This window comes from Cervus canadensis, chromosome 2, assembly GCF_019320065.1.
Source record: "Cervus canadensis isolate Bull #8, Minnesota chromosome 2, ASM1932006v1, whole genome shotgun sequence".
In the NCBI taxonomy this organism is placed as follows: domain Eukaryota; kingdom Metazoa; phylum Chordata; class Mammalia; order Artiodactyla; family Cervidae; genus Cervus; species Cervus canadensis.
This window is the reverse complement of record NC_057387.1, coordinates 71,200,571-71,218,967: the sequence shown is the minus strand read 5'-3', so window position 1 is coordinate 71,218,967 and position 18,397 is coordinate 71,200,571. Positions and strand designations below refer to the sequence as shown.

General features: G+C 35.2%; 1 protein-coding gene across 2 annotated transcripts in view; it reads left to right on the top strand.

Annotated features, from left to right (window-relative positions):
* The window catches only part of LRRC7 (leucine rich repeat containing 7), a 577,609-nt gene that overhangs the window by 445,681 nt on the left and 113,531 nt on the right, over positions 1–18,397 (top strand). For both annotated transcript variants that reach the window (XM_043460998.1, XM_043460997.1), the window contains exons 12-15: positions 10,229–10,358; positions 11,303–11,418; positions 15,189–15,258; positions 17,150–17,249. In XM_043460998.1, coding sequence (XP_043316933.1) covers positions 10,229–10,358; positions 11,303–11,418; positions 15,189–15,258; positions 17,150–17,249 — 416 coding nt within the window. The remainder of the gene's footprint in view (positions 1–10,228; positions 10,359–11,302; positions 11,419–15,188; positions 15,259–17,149; positions 17,250–18,397) is intronic.

Here is an 18,397-nt window from a genome sequence, read left to right as displayed (position 1 = left end):
AATGATTCTTAAAAATAAAATCTAATAAGGTAAAGAGTTATTGACAAATCAAATTGGGGGTATTTGGAATCAAAAAATATGTTTATTTGTTTTGCTACTTAATTCTTCTCCTTCTGCCCACCTATACCACTGCAGCTTCCTCTAAATTCAAAGCTCAGTATACCTACTAAATGAACCAGAATTTTCTAAATTTAATTCCTCAAAACAGTCATTACTTGAGATTTTAATAGGTATGACATAAAAATAAGCTTCATGGACAAATAAGTTTAGGGAACTCTTTACACAAGTTAGAGAACACTCTAATGTGATAATTTTCCATTTCTTATGTTGGTCTCTTATTTATCTTTTGCATCATCATTTAACATTTCAATTACAATATCACGCCTTCCCAACTAGAATATGCACTACTTAATGGTTGATAACATGTCTTGAACATGTTTAATCCCTTCACAGGGAAATATTTGCAAACCTTGGAACTAGACTGGCTTCTCCATTCATTAACTAATTGACCTCGGGCATGTCAAATCACATCTCAGAGCTGCAGTTTTCTCATCTGTAAAAGGGAAGTAATAATACATCTCAGAGGTTATTGTCAGACTTAATGTTAGATAGCCTTCAACAAATCATAATAGTCATCAACAATAATAAGCAAAAAGACATTTCTTTATTGATCCTTGCTTATGTTTATCTATGTGAGGATTAGTAATATAACATGAGTGAAACATCCAGTTCTTAAAAAGAAAATGTTAAATACTTATGTACAAAATACAATAATGCATTGTCATATATATAAATATATATTCTATATAATAATATATATAATGATGAAATAATGCATTATTCTGCTCAGACTGCCATAACAAAATAACCATACATGAGTGGCTGAAACAGCAGACATTTATTCCTCTAAGTTCTGAAAGCTGAGAAGCCCAAAATCAGTATACTAGCAAGGTGCATGCATGCTGAGTCACTTCAGTTGTGTCCGACTATTTGCAACCCTATGGACTGTAGCCTGCCAGGCTCCTCTGTCCATGGGATTCTCCAGGCAAGAATACTAGAGTGGGTTGTCGTGCCCTCCTCCTGGGTATCTTTCCAACCCAGGGATTGAACCCAAGTCTCTTATGTCTCCTGCATTGGCAGGCAGGTTCTTTACCACTAGCGCCACATTGGCAGCCCCATGCTAGCAAGGTAGCATACCTTGAATCATCCCTGATACTCCATACAGTGGGCATTATAAACCAATTTTATAGATGAGAACACAGGGATTAATAAGTAGATCAAGTGCACTCAACTATTAAGCAACTATGCAAACCTGTCTCAACATTTTTCACATTCCCAACATTAATTCTATTGAGTTAAAAGTGAACTAAGACAATGAAGCCCGAAGTCATTTACTTTTATGTTTATTACTACCTATGTAATAGAAGATTTAATGGCATCTAATGGTTTCTAATGGTCATACATGAAGTTTAAGTGAAATTATACATTATCTATGTAATATATTCACAGTCCCTCTTCCTCATTAGCTCAGTAATTGAGGGTTAATAATAACTTCAAATGATACCCTGAGAAGGGCAATATCTTCTCATCCAAGACTAATTCATGGAGACCAAACTAGAGAACAATGTAGAGAATAGTTGTAGAAAACAAAGTCAGTATTGTTGTTGTTTAACATCAAGCATTACTACCTCCAATAGTGTCATTAGTACTGACATGTGGTCTAAGGCAAAATTTTACTGACACAACTCTTGTAATATGTATACTCGGATTTTAGCTGTCATTGATATATTTTGTGTGTTTCATGTTATCCTTGAAATATTAGCAAAGGACTTTAAAAATGTGTGGTCCCAGGACCAGCAGCTTCTGTATTACCCAGGAGCTTGTTACAGACACAGAATCTAGGCCCCATTCCAAATCCTTACATCTGAATCTGCATTTTAACAAGTTCACCTGGGGATCCATATGCACTCAAAAGATTGGGAAGTAGTGTTTTGTATTTTGTTTGTTTGGGTGTTTTGGCCATGCTGTTTGTGGAATCTTGATTCCCCAATCAGGGGTTGAACCCATACCCTTGCAGTGAAAACATGGAGCCCTAACCACTAGACCACCAGGGAATTCCCTGGAAAGCACTTTTTAAAAGTATTCTACACTTCTTTGCAGCTTGTTTTTACTTTTGATGTGCACTATTATAGACAATAGAAAAAACTTCTTTAAGAAGATAGGTTTTTATCTTTTTTATGCACAAACAATAGTGCAGTTTTAGAGTGCTACAGGATGATTTGATATTTGTATATACTGCATAATGGTCACCACAATAAGTCTAGGTAACATTTGTCACCATATATCCCTGGTGACTCAAGAGTAAAGAATCTGCCTGCAATGCAGGGGCCATCGGAGGCGCAGGTTTAATTCCTGGGTCCGGAAGATCCCTCAGAGGAGAGGACGGGAACCCACTCCAGTATTCTTGCCTGGAGAATCCCATGGACAGAGGAGCCTGGCAAGTTACAGTCCATGGGGGCACAAAAGAGTCGGACATGACTTAGCAACTAAACAACAGCACAGTGCTATATTACCTCGTCATGACTTATTTATTTTATAACTCAAAGTTGATTCCTTTTGATCACTTTCATCCATTTTTCCCACTTGCCTAACCCCACCTCTGATAAACACCAATTTGCTCACTGTATCTATGAGCTTGGTTCTTTTTTCACTTTTTTGCTTATTTTTAAATTTCACATACAAGTGCAAATCATACAATCTTTGTCTTTCTCTGTCAGACTTATGTCACTTATTTTGGTCTATCCTTTGGACACCAGTGATAATGTGAATAATATGGTAAAACTGTACTCAGGACCCTGTAATAAAATACTTTAGGTGATTTATAGCAAGACAGCCATCAATAAAGTCAGTTGGAATGTTATATTTTGAGTTTGAATCCTTTGAATTTCAGAGATAATTGAAGGATGTGTGTTTTGCACCTAATAGTTTTCTTTGTAATGCAAAGGTGTAAAATATTTTCAGGGTATAATTTATTAATTCAACATAGCCCATGATCCAGTAAAAATGTTACCTTTTTATTTCAGGAAGTGCTCACTTTACATTGTTGTGGGGACTATGAAAACAACCATGCACACTGAAATTGTACAAAATAATCTTTTTAATCAATGGGGAAAATTATGATAGTTTTCATGAAGGATCTTTAACCCTTTCCAAAACATCAAATACGGTTACTGTTGGTTATAAATGTATTGGAAAATGGAAAAATAATAAAACCAACATGCATTTAATGAACCATCATTGTAAACATTAGGAGCATTAAGAATTAAAGTGGGTTTTTTGTGAAAAAAAAACTATCAAAATTACTTTGAACAGTACTTGTCTTGTTTTCATTGTGTGAGTCATAATTCAGAGTGGACATCCTTTCTATGCATCAGTGAAATGCCATCCTCTTTTTAAGTTTGGAACAGCTTCTGAACTTCTATCCTTTGTGCTCTTCACACCATGAAATATCTCTAAGAGTTTCTTTAATGTAAAGTTTATTGCCAGGGTCACTTCCTCTGGGACATCATCCTCTTCATTACAACCACGTTCCTCCTTGATGTCAACAAGTTTCCTTCACCAAGCTCCTCTGGCAGCAGATCTACGGGCTCTTGAATAATGGCAAGAAGCATTCCCATAGTCAGCTGTTTCTTCTATAATCCCACATATGTTCAATTCAAATCCTGCAGTGTTATTTGCACATTGTGGTGAAAGTTTCCGCTATACTGCATCCATAATACTTGCAGTTACTTCCTGCCATGATGCTTGCATATTTTCAGTTGAATGCTTTATGTCATATTTCTTCTAAAACTCAGCCAAAGAAACTGTCTGATCTCCAGTTGTAGCATCAAAACTTACTCCAAAATGTGCGTAAGATAATAAGCTTTCAAAATTGAAATAGCTACTTGGTCTACCTGTTGAATTAATGAAGTTGTTCTTGGTGATAGAAAGGAAATTTTCATATTTTCATTTAAATCTCCAAGAGAATTAGGATGACCAAGAGCATTGTCCAACAGAAGTAGTGCTTTAAATGTTAAATTTTGGTGCCAATAGTATCTCTTTACAGCTGATTGACAAGAAGGCAACACAGCTACAGGATTTACTGTCCATATGTGAACTGAACAGCAGATGTGCAGAGGCTGATCAATGACAGACTGAAAAGAGTAATGTGACTCATCACTGATCTTAATGCACGTCTATTATTTACATTGTGATCTGTGGGCTGAAGAATTACCAGCAAAGCTTTTACTTCATGTAGCTATTCACAGTTAATATAGACCTTCCCTAGTGTCTCAGATGGTAAAGAATCTGCCTGCAATGCAGAAGAGCCAAGTTTATTCCCTGGTTCAGGAAGATCTCCTGGATAAGAAAATGGCTACCCACTCTAGTATTCTTGCCTGGAAAATTCCAGGCCTGGAAGGCTATAGTCCATGGGCTACAGTCCATGAGCTAAACTCCATGGAGTCACAAAGAGTCAGACACAACTGAGCGACTAACACTTTTACAACTAATATCCCAAGGTAATTGGAATTTGAGCCATGTTGTTGGAAGACTAATGCTACTCAACAAATCCTGAGCATTTAACAAATCCTGAGCATTAATTTGCTAGTGTGTGAGTTGAGTGCAATTGTGCAGTAGTTTGAGCATTCTTTAGCATTGCCTTTCTTTGGGATTGGAATGAAAACTGACCTTTTCTAGTCCTGTGGCCACTGCTAAGTTTTCCAAATTTGCTGGAATATTGAGTGCAGCACCTTAACAGCATCATCTTTTAGAATTTGAAATAGCTCAACTGGAATTCCATCACCTCCACTAGCTATGATCGTAGTGATACTTCCTAAGGCCCACTTGACTTCACATTTCAAGATGCTGGGCTCTATGTGCGTGATCACACCATCATGGTTATCTGGGTCACAAAGATCTTTTCTGTACAGTTCTTCTGCGTATTCTTGACACCTCTTCTTAAGATCTTCTGCTTCTGTTAAGTCCATACCATTTCTGTCCCTTAGTGTGCCCATCTTTGCATGAAATATTCCCTTGGTATTTCTGATTTTATCCAAGAGATATCTAATCTTTCCTGATATATTGTTTTCCTCTATTTCTTTGCATTGGTCATTGAGGAAGGTTTTCTTATCTCTACTTGCTGTCTAGTCTGTCTAGTCAAAGGTCTGTCTAGTCAAAGCTATGGCTTTTCCAGTTGTCATATATAGATGTTGGATCATAAAGAAAGCTGAGTGCTGAACAATTGATGCTTTTGCACTGTGGTGTTGGAGAAGACTCTTAAGAGCCCCTTGGACTGCAAGGAGATCCAACCAGTCCATCCTAAAGGAAATCAGTCCTGAATATTCATTGGAAGGACTGATGCTGAAGCTGAAGCTCCCATACTTTGGTCACCTGATTCGAAGAGCTGACTCATTGGAAAAGACCCTGATGCTGGGAAAGACTGAAGGCGGGAGGAGAAGACGATGACAGAGGATGAGATGGTTGGATGGCATCACTGACTCAATGGACATGAGTTTGAGCAAACTCCAGGAGTTGGTGATGGACAGGGAAGCCTGACGTGCTGCAGTCCATGGGGTCTCAAAGAGTCAGACACAACTGAGTGACTGAACTAAATGCAGCACTTGAATAACATTATCTTTTAGGATTTGACTCAGCTGGAATTTCATCACCTCCACAAGCTTTGTTTGTAGCTTCCTAATACCCACTTGACTTAGCACTCCAGAATGTCTGGCTCTAGATGAAAGATCACACCATCTTGGTTATCTGGATCATTAAGAGCTTTTTTGTATTGTTTGTCTGTGTATTCTTGCCACCTCTTCTTAATATTTTTTGCCTCTATTAGGTTCATACCATTTGTGTCCTTTATTGTGCCCACCTTTGCATGAAATTTTCCCTTGGTATCTCTAATTTTCTTGAAGAAATCTCTAGTCTTTCCCATTCTATTGTTTTCCTGTTTCTTTGCATTGATCACTGAGGAAGGTTTTCTTATCTTTACTTGCTGTTCCTTGGAACTCTGCATTCAGATGGATATATCTTTTCTTTTCTCCTTTGTCTTTCACTTCTCTTTTCTCAGCTGTTTGAAAGGCCTCCTCAGACAACCATTTTGCCTTTTTGCATTTTTCTTGGGGATGGTTTTGATCACTACATCCTGTACAACGTTATGAACCTCCATCCACAGATCTTTAGGCACTCTATCAGATCTAATCCCTTGAACCTATTTGTCACTTCCACTGTATAATCATAAGGGATTTGATTTGATTTAGGTCATACCTGAATGATCTAAAGTGGTTTTCCCTACTTTCCTCAATAAGTCTGAATTTTGCAATAAGGAATTCATGATCTGAGCCACAGCTCCTGGTCTTATTTTTGCCTGCTGTATAAAGCTTCTCCATCTTTGGCTGCAAAGAATATAATCAATCTGATTTTGGTATTGACCATCTGGTGATGTCCATGTATAGAGTCATTTCTTATATTGTTGGAAGAGGCTGTTTGCTATGACCAGTGCATTCCCTTGGCAAAACTCTGTTAGCATTTGCCCTGCTTCATTTTGTTCTCCACGGCCAAACTTGCCTATTACTCCAGGTATCTCTTGACTTGCTACTTTTGCATTCCAGTCCCCTATGATGAAAAGGACATCTGTTTTGGTGTTAGTTCTAGAAGGTCTTGTAGGTCATCATAGAACCATTCCACTTCAGCTTCTTCAGCATTACTGGTTGGGGCTAGACTTGGATGACTGTGATATGAAATGATTTGCCTTGGAAACAAACAGAGATCATTCTGTTGTTTTTGAGATTGCACCCAAGTACTGCATTTCAGACTTGTTGACTATGAGGGATACTTTCCTCTAAGGAATTCTTGCCTACAGTAGTAGATATAATGGTCATCTGAATTAAATTCATCCATTCTGGTCCATTTTAGTTCATTGACTCCTAAAATGTAGACATTCACTCTTGCCATCTCCTGTTTCACCACTTCCAATTTACTTTGATTCATGGACCTAATGCTCACAATTCTCCAAGCTAGGCTTCAACAATATGTGAACTGAGAACTTCCAAGTGTTCAAGCTGGATTTAGAAAAGGCAGAGGAACTAGAGATTAAATCACCAACATCTGTTGGATCCTAGAAAAAGCAAGAGAATTCCAGAAAAACATCTACTTCTGCTTCATTGACTATGCTAAAGCCTTTGACTGTGTGGATCACAATAAACGAACTGTGGGAAATTCTTCAAGAGATAGAAATACCAGACCACCTTACCTGCCTCCTGAGTGATCTGTCAAGAAGCAACAGTTAGAACTGGACATGGAACAGTAGACTGGTTCCAAATTGGAAAAGGAGTACTTCAAGGCTGTCACCCTGATTGTTTAACTTGTATGCAGAGTACATCATGCAAAATGCTGGACTTGATGAAACACAAACTGGAATCAAGTTTGCCAGGAGAAATATCAATAACATCAGCTATGCAGATGACACCACCCTTATGGCAGAAAGCAAAGAGGAACAGAAGAGCCTCTTGATGAAAGTGGAACAGGAGAGTGAAAAATGTGGCTTAAAACTCAACATTCAAAAAACTAAGAATATGGCATCCTGTACCATCGCTTTGTGGCAAAAAATGGGGAAACAACAAAAACAGTGATATACTCTGTTTTCTTAGGCTCCAAAATCACTACAGATGGTGACTGCAGCCATGAAATTAAAAGACGCTTGCTGCTTGGAAGAAAAGCTATGACCAACCTAGACAGCATATTGTAAAGCAGAGACGTTACTTTGCTGACAAAGAACCATATAGCCAAAGCTATGGTTTTTCCAGTGGTGATGTATGGATGTGAGAGTTGGACTATAAAGAAAGCCAAGTGCCAAAGAATTGATGCTTTTAAACTGTGGTTTTGGAGAAGACTCTTGAGAGTCCCTTGGATTGCAAGGAGATAAACCAGTCCATCCTAAAGGAAATCAGTCCTGAATATTCATTAGAAAGACTGATGCCGAAGCTGAAGCTCCCATACTTTGGCCACCTGATGCAAAGAACTGACTCATTAGAAAATACTAAAAGATTGAAGGAAGGAGGAGAAGGGGACAAAAGAGGATGAGACGGTTGGATGGCATCACTGACTCGATGGACATGAGTTTGAGCAAGCTCCAGTATTTGGTGGCAGACAGGGAAGGCTGGCCTGCTACCGTCATGGGGTCTCAAAGAGTCAGACAAGACTGAGCAACTGAACTGAACTGTACTCTAGAGCTATTATTCACTTACCAGTTGGCTCAGTGGTAATAAAGCAACTGCCAATGCAGGAGACACAGGAGGACCATGTTTGATCCCTGTATCGGGTTGGGAAGATCCCTTGAAGGAGGAAATGGCAATCCATTCCAGTATTCTTGCCTGGAGAATCCCATGGATAGAGGAGCCTGGCGTCTACAGTCTATGAGGTCACACAGAGTTGGACAAGACTGAGCATGCACACCAAAGCTATTATTCACAGCTGAATGCTGTGCTTCCCCACTTCTGAGTTCTAACCAGTTGAAGCTGTTAAGAACCATGAATCATGAGTTACCCTGATCAGGGTCAGGCTGGACTTGACTGAATTAGATTGTTCCCTTCCCATGAATAATAGGACTTGATTTACCCAATTGTACACAGACACGTGAACTTATTCCACCCTCTCCGTAATGCAAATTTTTCACCTTTAATGAGCATGATCATCATGACGCCCAGTTGCCACCCCCTTTTGGCACCGACTTTCCCCGCCCTTCAGTGCACTACTGAGTGAATTTCTTCTGAGTATAAGCAGGGAATGTTCCCTTGACTGGCAGTAAATAAAATCAGCTTGATTTTTGAGCTCTGATCCTTGTTTTATTTTTTGATATCCAAGATCATACATCTAATAAGTGAGAGAGCTGGGACACAAATCCATTCTAACTTAAAACTCAAATGCTTAATTTCTGTGTCCACTCGTTAACTAAATGATGGGAATAAATTACCTTCAAGCCAGCCAGGTCCAAGATAAAGAAAAAGGAAGAGGATTCTACAATCTTACTCCAACTACTTCTAATTCATTCTTCCCTTTACAGTGGTGAGATCATTACCCTTGAGGGTTCCTTCCTATTACAGCAAAGCAATGATATGAATGGTAGTAACAGTGTAATAATATTACCATCAAAGGAAACTTAAATACAGCTAGTGCTTACTCCCTGTCAGGCCCTCTTTCTTTCCCAACTGTCTCAAACCAAGCAGTGAAATGTCAGGTTCCCTTGTGATAGCTTGAATGTGTATTCATAGGATTCCTTTGTGTAGATTTGGGGTAAAGTGGGCTAAGTTTGGAGTGGTGGGGATCTTGGCAAATTGGAGAACTGTGCTTATTTGAAGGCAGCTACTATTACACTGGTTTCTTTACTTGTCATGGGAGAATAAAGATCCAGTACTGGCAGATCATCCTTATTTTTCAAAAGACACCAAAAGTCTGGGTCATTATATAGAGTTTACCACTTTTTAAAATACTTTGTAAAGCAACCAATACACATCTGTGGGCTGAAATGTGACCTGTCTGTAGCATCTGCTACTGAAAGGCACAGGCGGAGAGGCAAGAAAATACAGTGGAGCCACACTGTCTGCATTTAGGTACTAGCTTTCCTGCTTTTGTGTGTCCTTGGGCTAGTTGCTTAGCCTCTTTACGCCTCTATTTCCTTATATGTAAGAGAGGTCTGAAACAATAGATATCTGATAGAGTTTCTTTAAGGAAAATAGTTACTTCCATCTCTAAAATGCTTAGTAAAATACTTTGCGTTTAATCAATGGTTTTGTTGTTAATATTTTGCCCCCCTTATCTTCTCATTCTATACCTGCCATCTATACCTTTTTACCTGCCCATGTACTTACATGCATTCATTCTAAGGGTATACATTATGAGCATCTGACTATAAGAGACACCTAAGTTGTACAAAAGCAGACAAAACTTTTTGTCATTCTCAGGCTCAGTTAAATGACAAGTGAATTAAGAAAGGAGAAAAATGAACTATATTTATTTTACCAAGTTGAACCACTTATTAAGTAATATTAATAATAGTTCAGCCAAGTGAACCATTTGGCTGAACTGATAAATCAACTTACATAATATTAAGCAATTGCTACATAACTTTTGTTGGTGAATTTGCCATCTGACCTTTTAGAATGTCTAACTAATGTATTTAACTTTTCAGTTTATCTTTATTAGAAGAATTTGACTGTAGCTGTAATGAACTGGAGTCTCTACCTTCTACTATTGGCTACCTTCACAGTCTTCGAACATTAGCAGTCGATGAGAACTTCCTTCCAGAATTGCCCAGAGAAGTGAGGAATAAACTTATTTCTATTAATTAATTTTTAATGACTCTGTTTTGGATATGAATTTTAACAGGTGCATTAGCAGTGTAGCTTCATGAGTTGAGCTGTGAATGCATATAGGAGTTATATATTTGTTAATCATTCTTTTTAAAATAACAAGGGGTAAGTTCTTATATTTGATCAAGGAAATGCATTTGACTTAAATATTGATTGCCAAAAATAGTAATAAAATAAATTCATTCAAACAATTTATATATTTTGCTTTTAAGAAGTTATTACATAAATTTAGAGATAAATATATTTCAATTTATAAGTGAAAGTTTTCATGTAAATACGTTTTCTAAAGTATCATGTTGCATAATATTATTTTAACTTCAGGATCCACCAAAAAGGTTCATTAGCATTCATCTCCCAATGGGACTTTCATTTATTTATTTCAAGAAAAAACTGTGATGTATATTTTAAATTTCACATTTCCTATTAAATGCTTTCATAATCAGGAGCAATAATCCATATATCATTGTCTTAGAGACAAAAGTTATAAATAAAAATGAAAGTACTATTGTAATGTGAAGTTAAACTAGTTTTTTGCAAAGGAAATGTTAATAAGACTTCATTTTTGAGTATATATGATCTTTTATAAACAATTATTATTAATGCTTATTTGGATAGACAATGAAGTTGACAACTATTCTAATCATAAAATTTAAAAGAAAATTATTCCTTTGTAACATGTATAAGAATATGAGATATATATTACCTTAATATCTAAAGGAATATATTATATAAACATATTTTAAAGATACACATATTATAAAAAATTAAACAATGCACATATTGAGTCGGAAGTGATAAAGAAATCTATAAATCAATCAAATCACTTTATAAATTATAAATATTAATATAGAATAGTTTACACTGTGATCCTTTACTTTTTTTATTACCTATAGATTGGAAGCTGTAAGAATGTAACGGTCATGTCTCTACGCTCCAATAAACTGGAATTTCTTCCTGAAGAGATTGGACAGATGCAGAAACTAAGAGTCTTAAATCTGAGTGACAACAGGTATTTTTCAAACATTTCACAATCACATTATTTTCTAAAAGCAAATTATTCCTTTTTATCAATAATTTTGAAAATTTTTCTATGTCTTATGAAATATATGGAATGCAAACATTTATATAAATATGCAAATATTCATTTAGAAAATAGCAGAAGCTAAATTATTTTTAAACTGATATTTCAAAAATTATATACCAAAACCTTCCCATATGCAGAAGGCATAATATTATGAAGACATGGAAAATAATTATAATAAAAATCTATAAAATTTGGTAATAAAAATATGTGCATAGGTATATATGTATGCACATATATGTTTTCATATATACATTTATGTCTCCAGTAAATTAACTGAGCTATATGTATACTGTCCACACCACCAAAACACTGGTAAGAATAATGCCAAGAACCTAATACTAAAAAGTCATAAGGTTTGTGAATTATAGTAAGGACAACCAAATGGTTATTTAGCCATGTTCAGAACAGAATGGACAAAGAAAGAATAGGTTCTCTTCTTGTGACTAAAGTGTTACATTGTTGAAGGGGCAGGAAAAAAAGGTGAAAATGCAATTCATCTTTATCTCCACCACAAATGTTCTCAAATAGGAAAGGACGAAAATCAATATTGACTAAAAATAACTGCTAAAAAGATAAAGTGGTTATGGAATAGAACAGACTACTTGAACTCTGTTTCCATTAAGTTTCAGTCAGACACATGATAATATGAGAAGCTGAGACTGCAACAAAACTATCAAAGATTAGCTTTTATGGAATCATGGAGAATGTTGAGATGCTGAAGTTTCAGTGAGTGTGGGAGTTATTTGTTAGTTTGTCTGAGGGAAAAAAAACTAATAATGCATTTAGTAGCTCAATAATTGGAAAAGGAAATGGCAACCCACTCCAGTATTCTTGCCTAGAGAATCCCGTGGACAGAGGAGCCTGATGGGCTGCTGTCCATGGGGTCGCACAGAGTCGGACACTACTGAAGCAACTTTTTAACATGCATGCATGCATTGGAGAAGGAAATAGCAACCCACTCCAGTATTCTTGCCTGGAGAATCCCAGGGACAGAGGAGCCAGGTGGGCTGCCGTCTATGGGGTTGCACAGAGTCAGACACGACTGAAGTGACTTAGCAGCCGCAGCTCAATAATATTTTCATGTACAGAATTAAACATTTTTAAAAAGCTTTGGAATTTTATTTTTAAAATCAAGGTGACCAAGAAGCTTCATAGCTTACTGCAACAAGAGTAATTCATTTCAAATCAACCCATTTCTTGTTTTGACTCTTTGACAGGAAAATGAAGGAGATGCATTAAATATTGTGCCCAGCTTTCAGTAAGACATTTTTCAGAATTTTCTAATTATATTCTTGTGGACAATATTATATATACAGTCATAGAGATATCATAGGAAGATGGGTTCCAGTGAATTCAATTACAGTCCCCAGTGGAACCAAGTTCCATTATTGTCAAACTGGAGGAAGAGTTTTCATGATGAGCTGGAAGTTTTTCCTGAATTCTTGGCCCATTCAAATTTTATACATTAATAATTCACACAATATGGAAAATATGCTTATAAAATATTTAAGTGACCCATATTTATAACTACTAATGCAATTATTTACCCAACAAATATAGCATATATGAGTGCTTACCATGGGACAGTACATTGCTAAAAGCTACTGCAAAAGATACTAATAGGACATTGAGAATCTCATAATACTAGGAATTTAAGTACTTCACCAGGTCAGAAATATAAGCTAATCTATCTCCTAATACAGTGATTGGAACATAATATAGAACCAAACTAATATTTTTAAATTAATGAATTAATCAGTGAATTTTTTTTTAATTTTGGAGAGTATAGTTGCTTTACAATGTTGTGCAATAAATGAATCTTAACCCGAGATTAAAATCAATATTCAGTCAAAGCTGAGGCAAAAGTTGAATATCACTATCAGAGAATAAACTACTTGAATAAAAGATTAAATATTACATGTTATTTAAAAGTCATGATTATTCCAATTTTATATTCTCAATTCATTAAATTTTAGAAGTTTGTCATTACAGTTAAGGAACAATGATTCATTTATACTATCAACTATAGGATTGCTCCAGTGATCAATTTACTGGACAGTTATAATACTAAATAAAGCCTCACATTCAATGGTGGTCACAGGAAGAGGGAAAAAAAGATGGGTAACATTTTCTCTGACAGTTTCTTTCCATATTCTACTTTTATGATTTGCCTGATGATTTATCATGGATATTGTAAATGATTCTGGAGAGTTATCCCCTCATATAATTTTGATGTGGCAGAATTGATATTTTACTTTTAATTCATCTCCACATGATGTAAACACTTCTCATAGCATCTTACTTTATAATTTCCAACTTAAACTAAATAACTAAAATTAGAAATAGTTTTTATGGACTGTTTGGTTTAATATTATAAATGCTAGTATAATAATTCTATTAAAAATAATTGTGATATAATTTAATCTCTTATTCTTTATATTCTTATGTTTTACAAGTACCAATTAGCTCAGCAAGGTCATTATATCCTTGCTAAAGTTTCCTAGCCAATGCTCACTCTGTTGATATGTTTATAGGCTTGTCAATATCTTTTCATATTTGTTAAATTATTTAATAGTGCCTTTGGAGACACAATTAACTGCTTTCAAAATTCTTATTCATTATTGTAACATTTTCAATCTCTGTTATCAAAATATATTTATTCATCATTTGGTTGATACAATTCCAACATGTTAAAGATTTAACAGAAATTTTCATTCCAAGTCATATCTAAAATGTTTGTCTGTATTCAAAAGTGAACACGCAGAAAGTAACAATAAACTCACTCGTGTGCCTTGTTTGTATTATTCACTGTGCTGACCAGCTATGATGGTAATTCATGTAATAACAATATATTGATCATGCACAATTCAGGTATATCATATTTATGTTGAAGTAGGCAATTGGTGATTTGACCCTCCACAGGCTGAAGCCAAAGCTTAATAGATAATTTTGATTGAATACAATTTCACATACCTCAAAATGCTATTTTTAAAGATTGCCTCTTTGAATATCTATTACACAATGTATACAGCGTGGAAGAACAAAAGGACACACTTTCAGGAACCAATGTAAAATTCAGAGCTGTAAATTCATTTAGTAAGAAGATGGAAATGGCTCTTGCCCTCATAGAGTCTACAGTTTTAAAGAGATATTAAAGAGTAACATAACAAAAAATAACTACAAAATAAATATTGTAGATAATTTCAAACTGAGATATGTCATTGAAGTAAAAGTGCTTTGAGGATAGATTGGGGAAAGAAATTCGAGGAGTCAAGAAAAGCTTCTTGCAGAAACTGGCATTTCACCTGAAAGCTAGAGAATCTGTGGAATTTTAGTTAAGTGAAGTATGGAAGAGAGTATTCCAGGCAGAGAAAGGAGCTGGGCTATTCCTGGGAGTAGGCTGATCGGAGGCCAGTGGCACTGATAGGACTGTCAGGAAAAAAGTAGCAAAGAAGCTGTGGGGACCAGATCTGAGAGGGTCTGACGAGGCATGGTAACAATTTGGGGTTTTATCCTATCATCTGAAGAGTTGTAAACTCAAGATTTTCACTTTTAAATGATTACTCAGGCTACTCAGTGGAGAAAGAAGTAAAGAGAAGAATGAAATAAATAAGTTATAGTATTTTAAGTAACTCTTCATTAAATAATCTTTATCCATCTTCATCCATGCTATTAGAAATTTCTTATTTTTGCAGATTGAAGAATTTACCATTCTCATTTACCAAACTGAAGGAGCTTGCAGCTTTGTGGCTTTCTGACAATCAGGTAAAATTTTTTACTACCTGATTTATTTTATTAAAATGAACTATAATTGAAATGGTGAATTGCTAATTAATTCTCAATAGATACCTTTGACAATTACTACAAAATATAGATTCTTTATCCCCTGGAAGAGAGATTTTTATAAGGGTAGCAACTCAAATAAGTATTCCATTGCTATGGACATACAGTACTATAATTCTCATCCCTTTAAAATACTTCAATTTAGTATCTACTTCTTTCTCAGAAATCTAATACACAAAATGATCATTTTTCTAGGTGATACATATATGTCCTTAGAGGATGTACTTTAATTATACCTCTGAAGGTAAAGAATAAGAAATCATTACTACAATCCCCATAAGAGGGAGTTACTATCCTCCATGTTCCCTTTTTTCCATGCTTTTAATTATAATCAACTTAATTCTAAAAATGTATTCAAAAATATTGTGATACCATTTGTTGCTCTTATCAATATTTTCTGTGAAATTGCTATGATATTAATCCTTACACTTATGAAATTAGATTATAATTGAATCAGTAATTGAGTGTTAATGAATAATTTTATTAACTGCAAAATAAAAACAATCAAAGGCATCTGATTTGCCACCACAAAAACTAGTGATAGATCATTTTGACATATTTTGTTTTCTTTTGGCTTTTTTCTTGTAATCTTAAAATTTTAAAATATCCTACCCCAATATAAATTACCAAATGAAAACAAATCATCTTGGATTTAGTTTGTTATTATTATTTTCTGAGCATAAAAGCGGTATTACTGGTAAACGAATTGTTCAGACATAAGTATTGAGCAATTTTTGTAAAAAATTAAACCTCTGCAAAATATTAAATGTAAGTGTGGGAATAGTGTTTATATCCCTACAGTCATTACAGCACTTTCTTCCCATCTACTAAGTAAAAAATTAGATTGTCATTCAAATTCAAGTTATCAATGAACTGTAGATTTTTCAAATCATCAACATACCATTATAAAATAAATCATTTCTGGAATCAATACAAGCTATGCTAAGGGAACAGTCTTTTCTACAGTCTTACACTGTTAAAAAAAAATCCCATAATATCAGGATTTATTATTCTTGTGGAAGAATGAACAGAACAGTGGCTGCATCATTTAACTTTTATTTAGAACAGTGATTTAACGTGTTTCTGACTCAGTTTCATGAGTCAAGTTGGCATTCCAAATTGCCATTGTCCTTGACTCTTACTAATAAATGTCATGAAATAAGCATAAACTATTAAACAATATGATTATTCTCAATGTTTATATATTGTGTTTTAAATCAAAGTTCTAAAAATGTTCAAAAATTGTATTTCTGAAATAGAATTAATATAGAGAATTAAATATTATTATCCATAGGTAAACTCTTTGTGATATATCAGATACAAGGACAGTTGCTTATGTATATGTAGACTCTGTCTTTGGTTACAAAAATCTCTTAAAAGTAAATGCTTATGTTTTAACTTAACTGAATTCATAGATGATCTTGTATAGTATGAACTTAATAGCAAATTCCATTTGCCTTTTTAAGACAACAGTTCATGAACTTATAGAACTATACCAAAAGTTTACTTAGTTGAAACAGTTTAACACATTTTGGTCTCTTCAAGGTAAAAACAGGCATTGTAAGATGAATAGGTTTTGAAAAAGAATATAATAAAAAGAAAATCTCACTACGAAACCCTTATCATTTCAAAATATTCCTCTACAGTAGTCTTATTTTATGTTATCTTTTATTTTTTTGTTATTTTTTCCTTACTTTTCTTTTAAGTGTTCATTCAACACACTGAGGCCAGACTGTTGATCTTTATCTTATATAAAAGAAATATTCTTTATATTTCTAATATTATTAATCTAATTTATATCCTTTGCTTCCAGTCCAAAGCCCTTATCCCTTTACAAACTGAAGCCCATCCAGAAACAAAGCAAAGAGTATTGACTAACTACATGTTTCCCCAGCAACCTCGTGGTGATGAAGGTAAACATTCAGTAGAAATTTCTCCTATACTTGTATGATTATGGATGAAAGGGATTAATTTTATTCTAACTCTGGCCAATACTAGCACAAGGGCATGCCACATAAATCATTTGGGAGCTAATTCCAAGCATAAATCTTATCTTCCATACTATAATATTTTATTAATAAGTGAAATTTCAATAACATAACTCTTCCTCTTTATATTTATCGTGAAAATAACATTGACTTTAGGAGCAATATCTTATCTTGGTGAATTGAAAGGCACAAGACTGCTTAACTAAACATTCAGTTCAGTTCAGTAAATCATGTTAAACTATTTGTGACCCCATGGACTGCAACACGTGAGGCCTCCCTCTCCATCACCAACTCCCGGAGTTTACTCAAACTCGTGTCCATTGAGTTGGAGATGCCATCCAGCCATCTCATACCCTGTTGTCCCCTTCTCATTCTGCCTTCAATCTTTCCCCAGCCTCAGGGTCTTTTCCAATGAGTCAGTTCTTCACATCAGGTGGCCAAAGTATTGGAGTTTCAGCTTCAGCATCAGTCCTTCCAATGAATATTCAGGCCTGATTTCCGTTAGGATGGACTGATTAGATCTCCCTGCAGTCCAAGGGACTCTCTAGAGTCTTCTCCAATACCACAGTTCAAAAGCATCTGTTCTTTGGCACTCAACTTCCTTTATAGTCCAACTCTAACATCCATACATGGCTACTGGAAAAACCATAGCTTTGACTAGTAGGACCTTTGTTGGCAAAGTAATGTCTCTGCTTTTTAATATGCTGTCTAGGTTGGTCATAACTTTTCTTCTTCTAAAAGAAGTAAGCATCTTTTAATTTCATGGCTGCAGTCAGCATCTGCAGTGATTTTGGAGCCCAGAAAAATAAAGTCTTTCACTGCTTCCACTGTTTCCCCATCTATTTGCCATGAAGTGATGGGACCAGATGCCATGATATTAGTTTTCTGGATGTTGAGTTTTAAGCCAACTTTTTCACTCTCATCTTTCACTTTCATCAAGAAGCTCTTTAGTTCTTTGCTTTCTGCCATAAGTGTGGTGTCATCTGCATATCTGAAGTTTCTCCTGGCAATATTTCTCCTGGCAGTCTTGATTCCAGCTTGTGCTTCATCCAGCCTAGTGTTTCTCATGATAC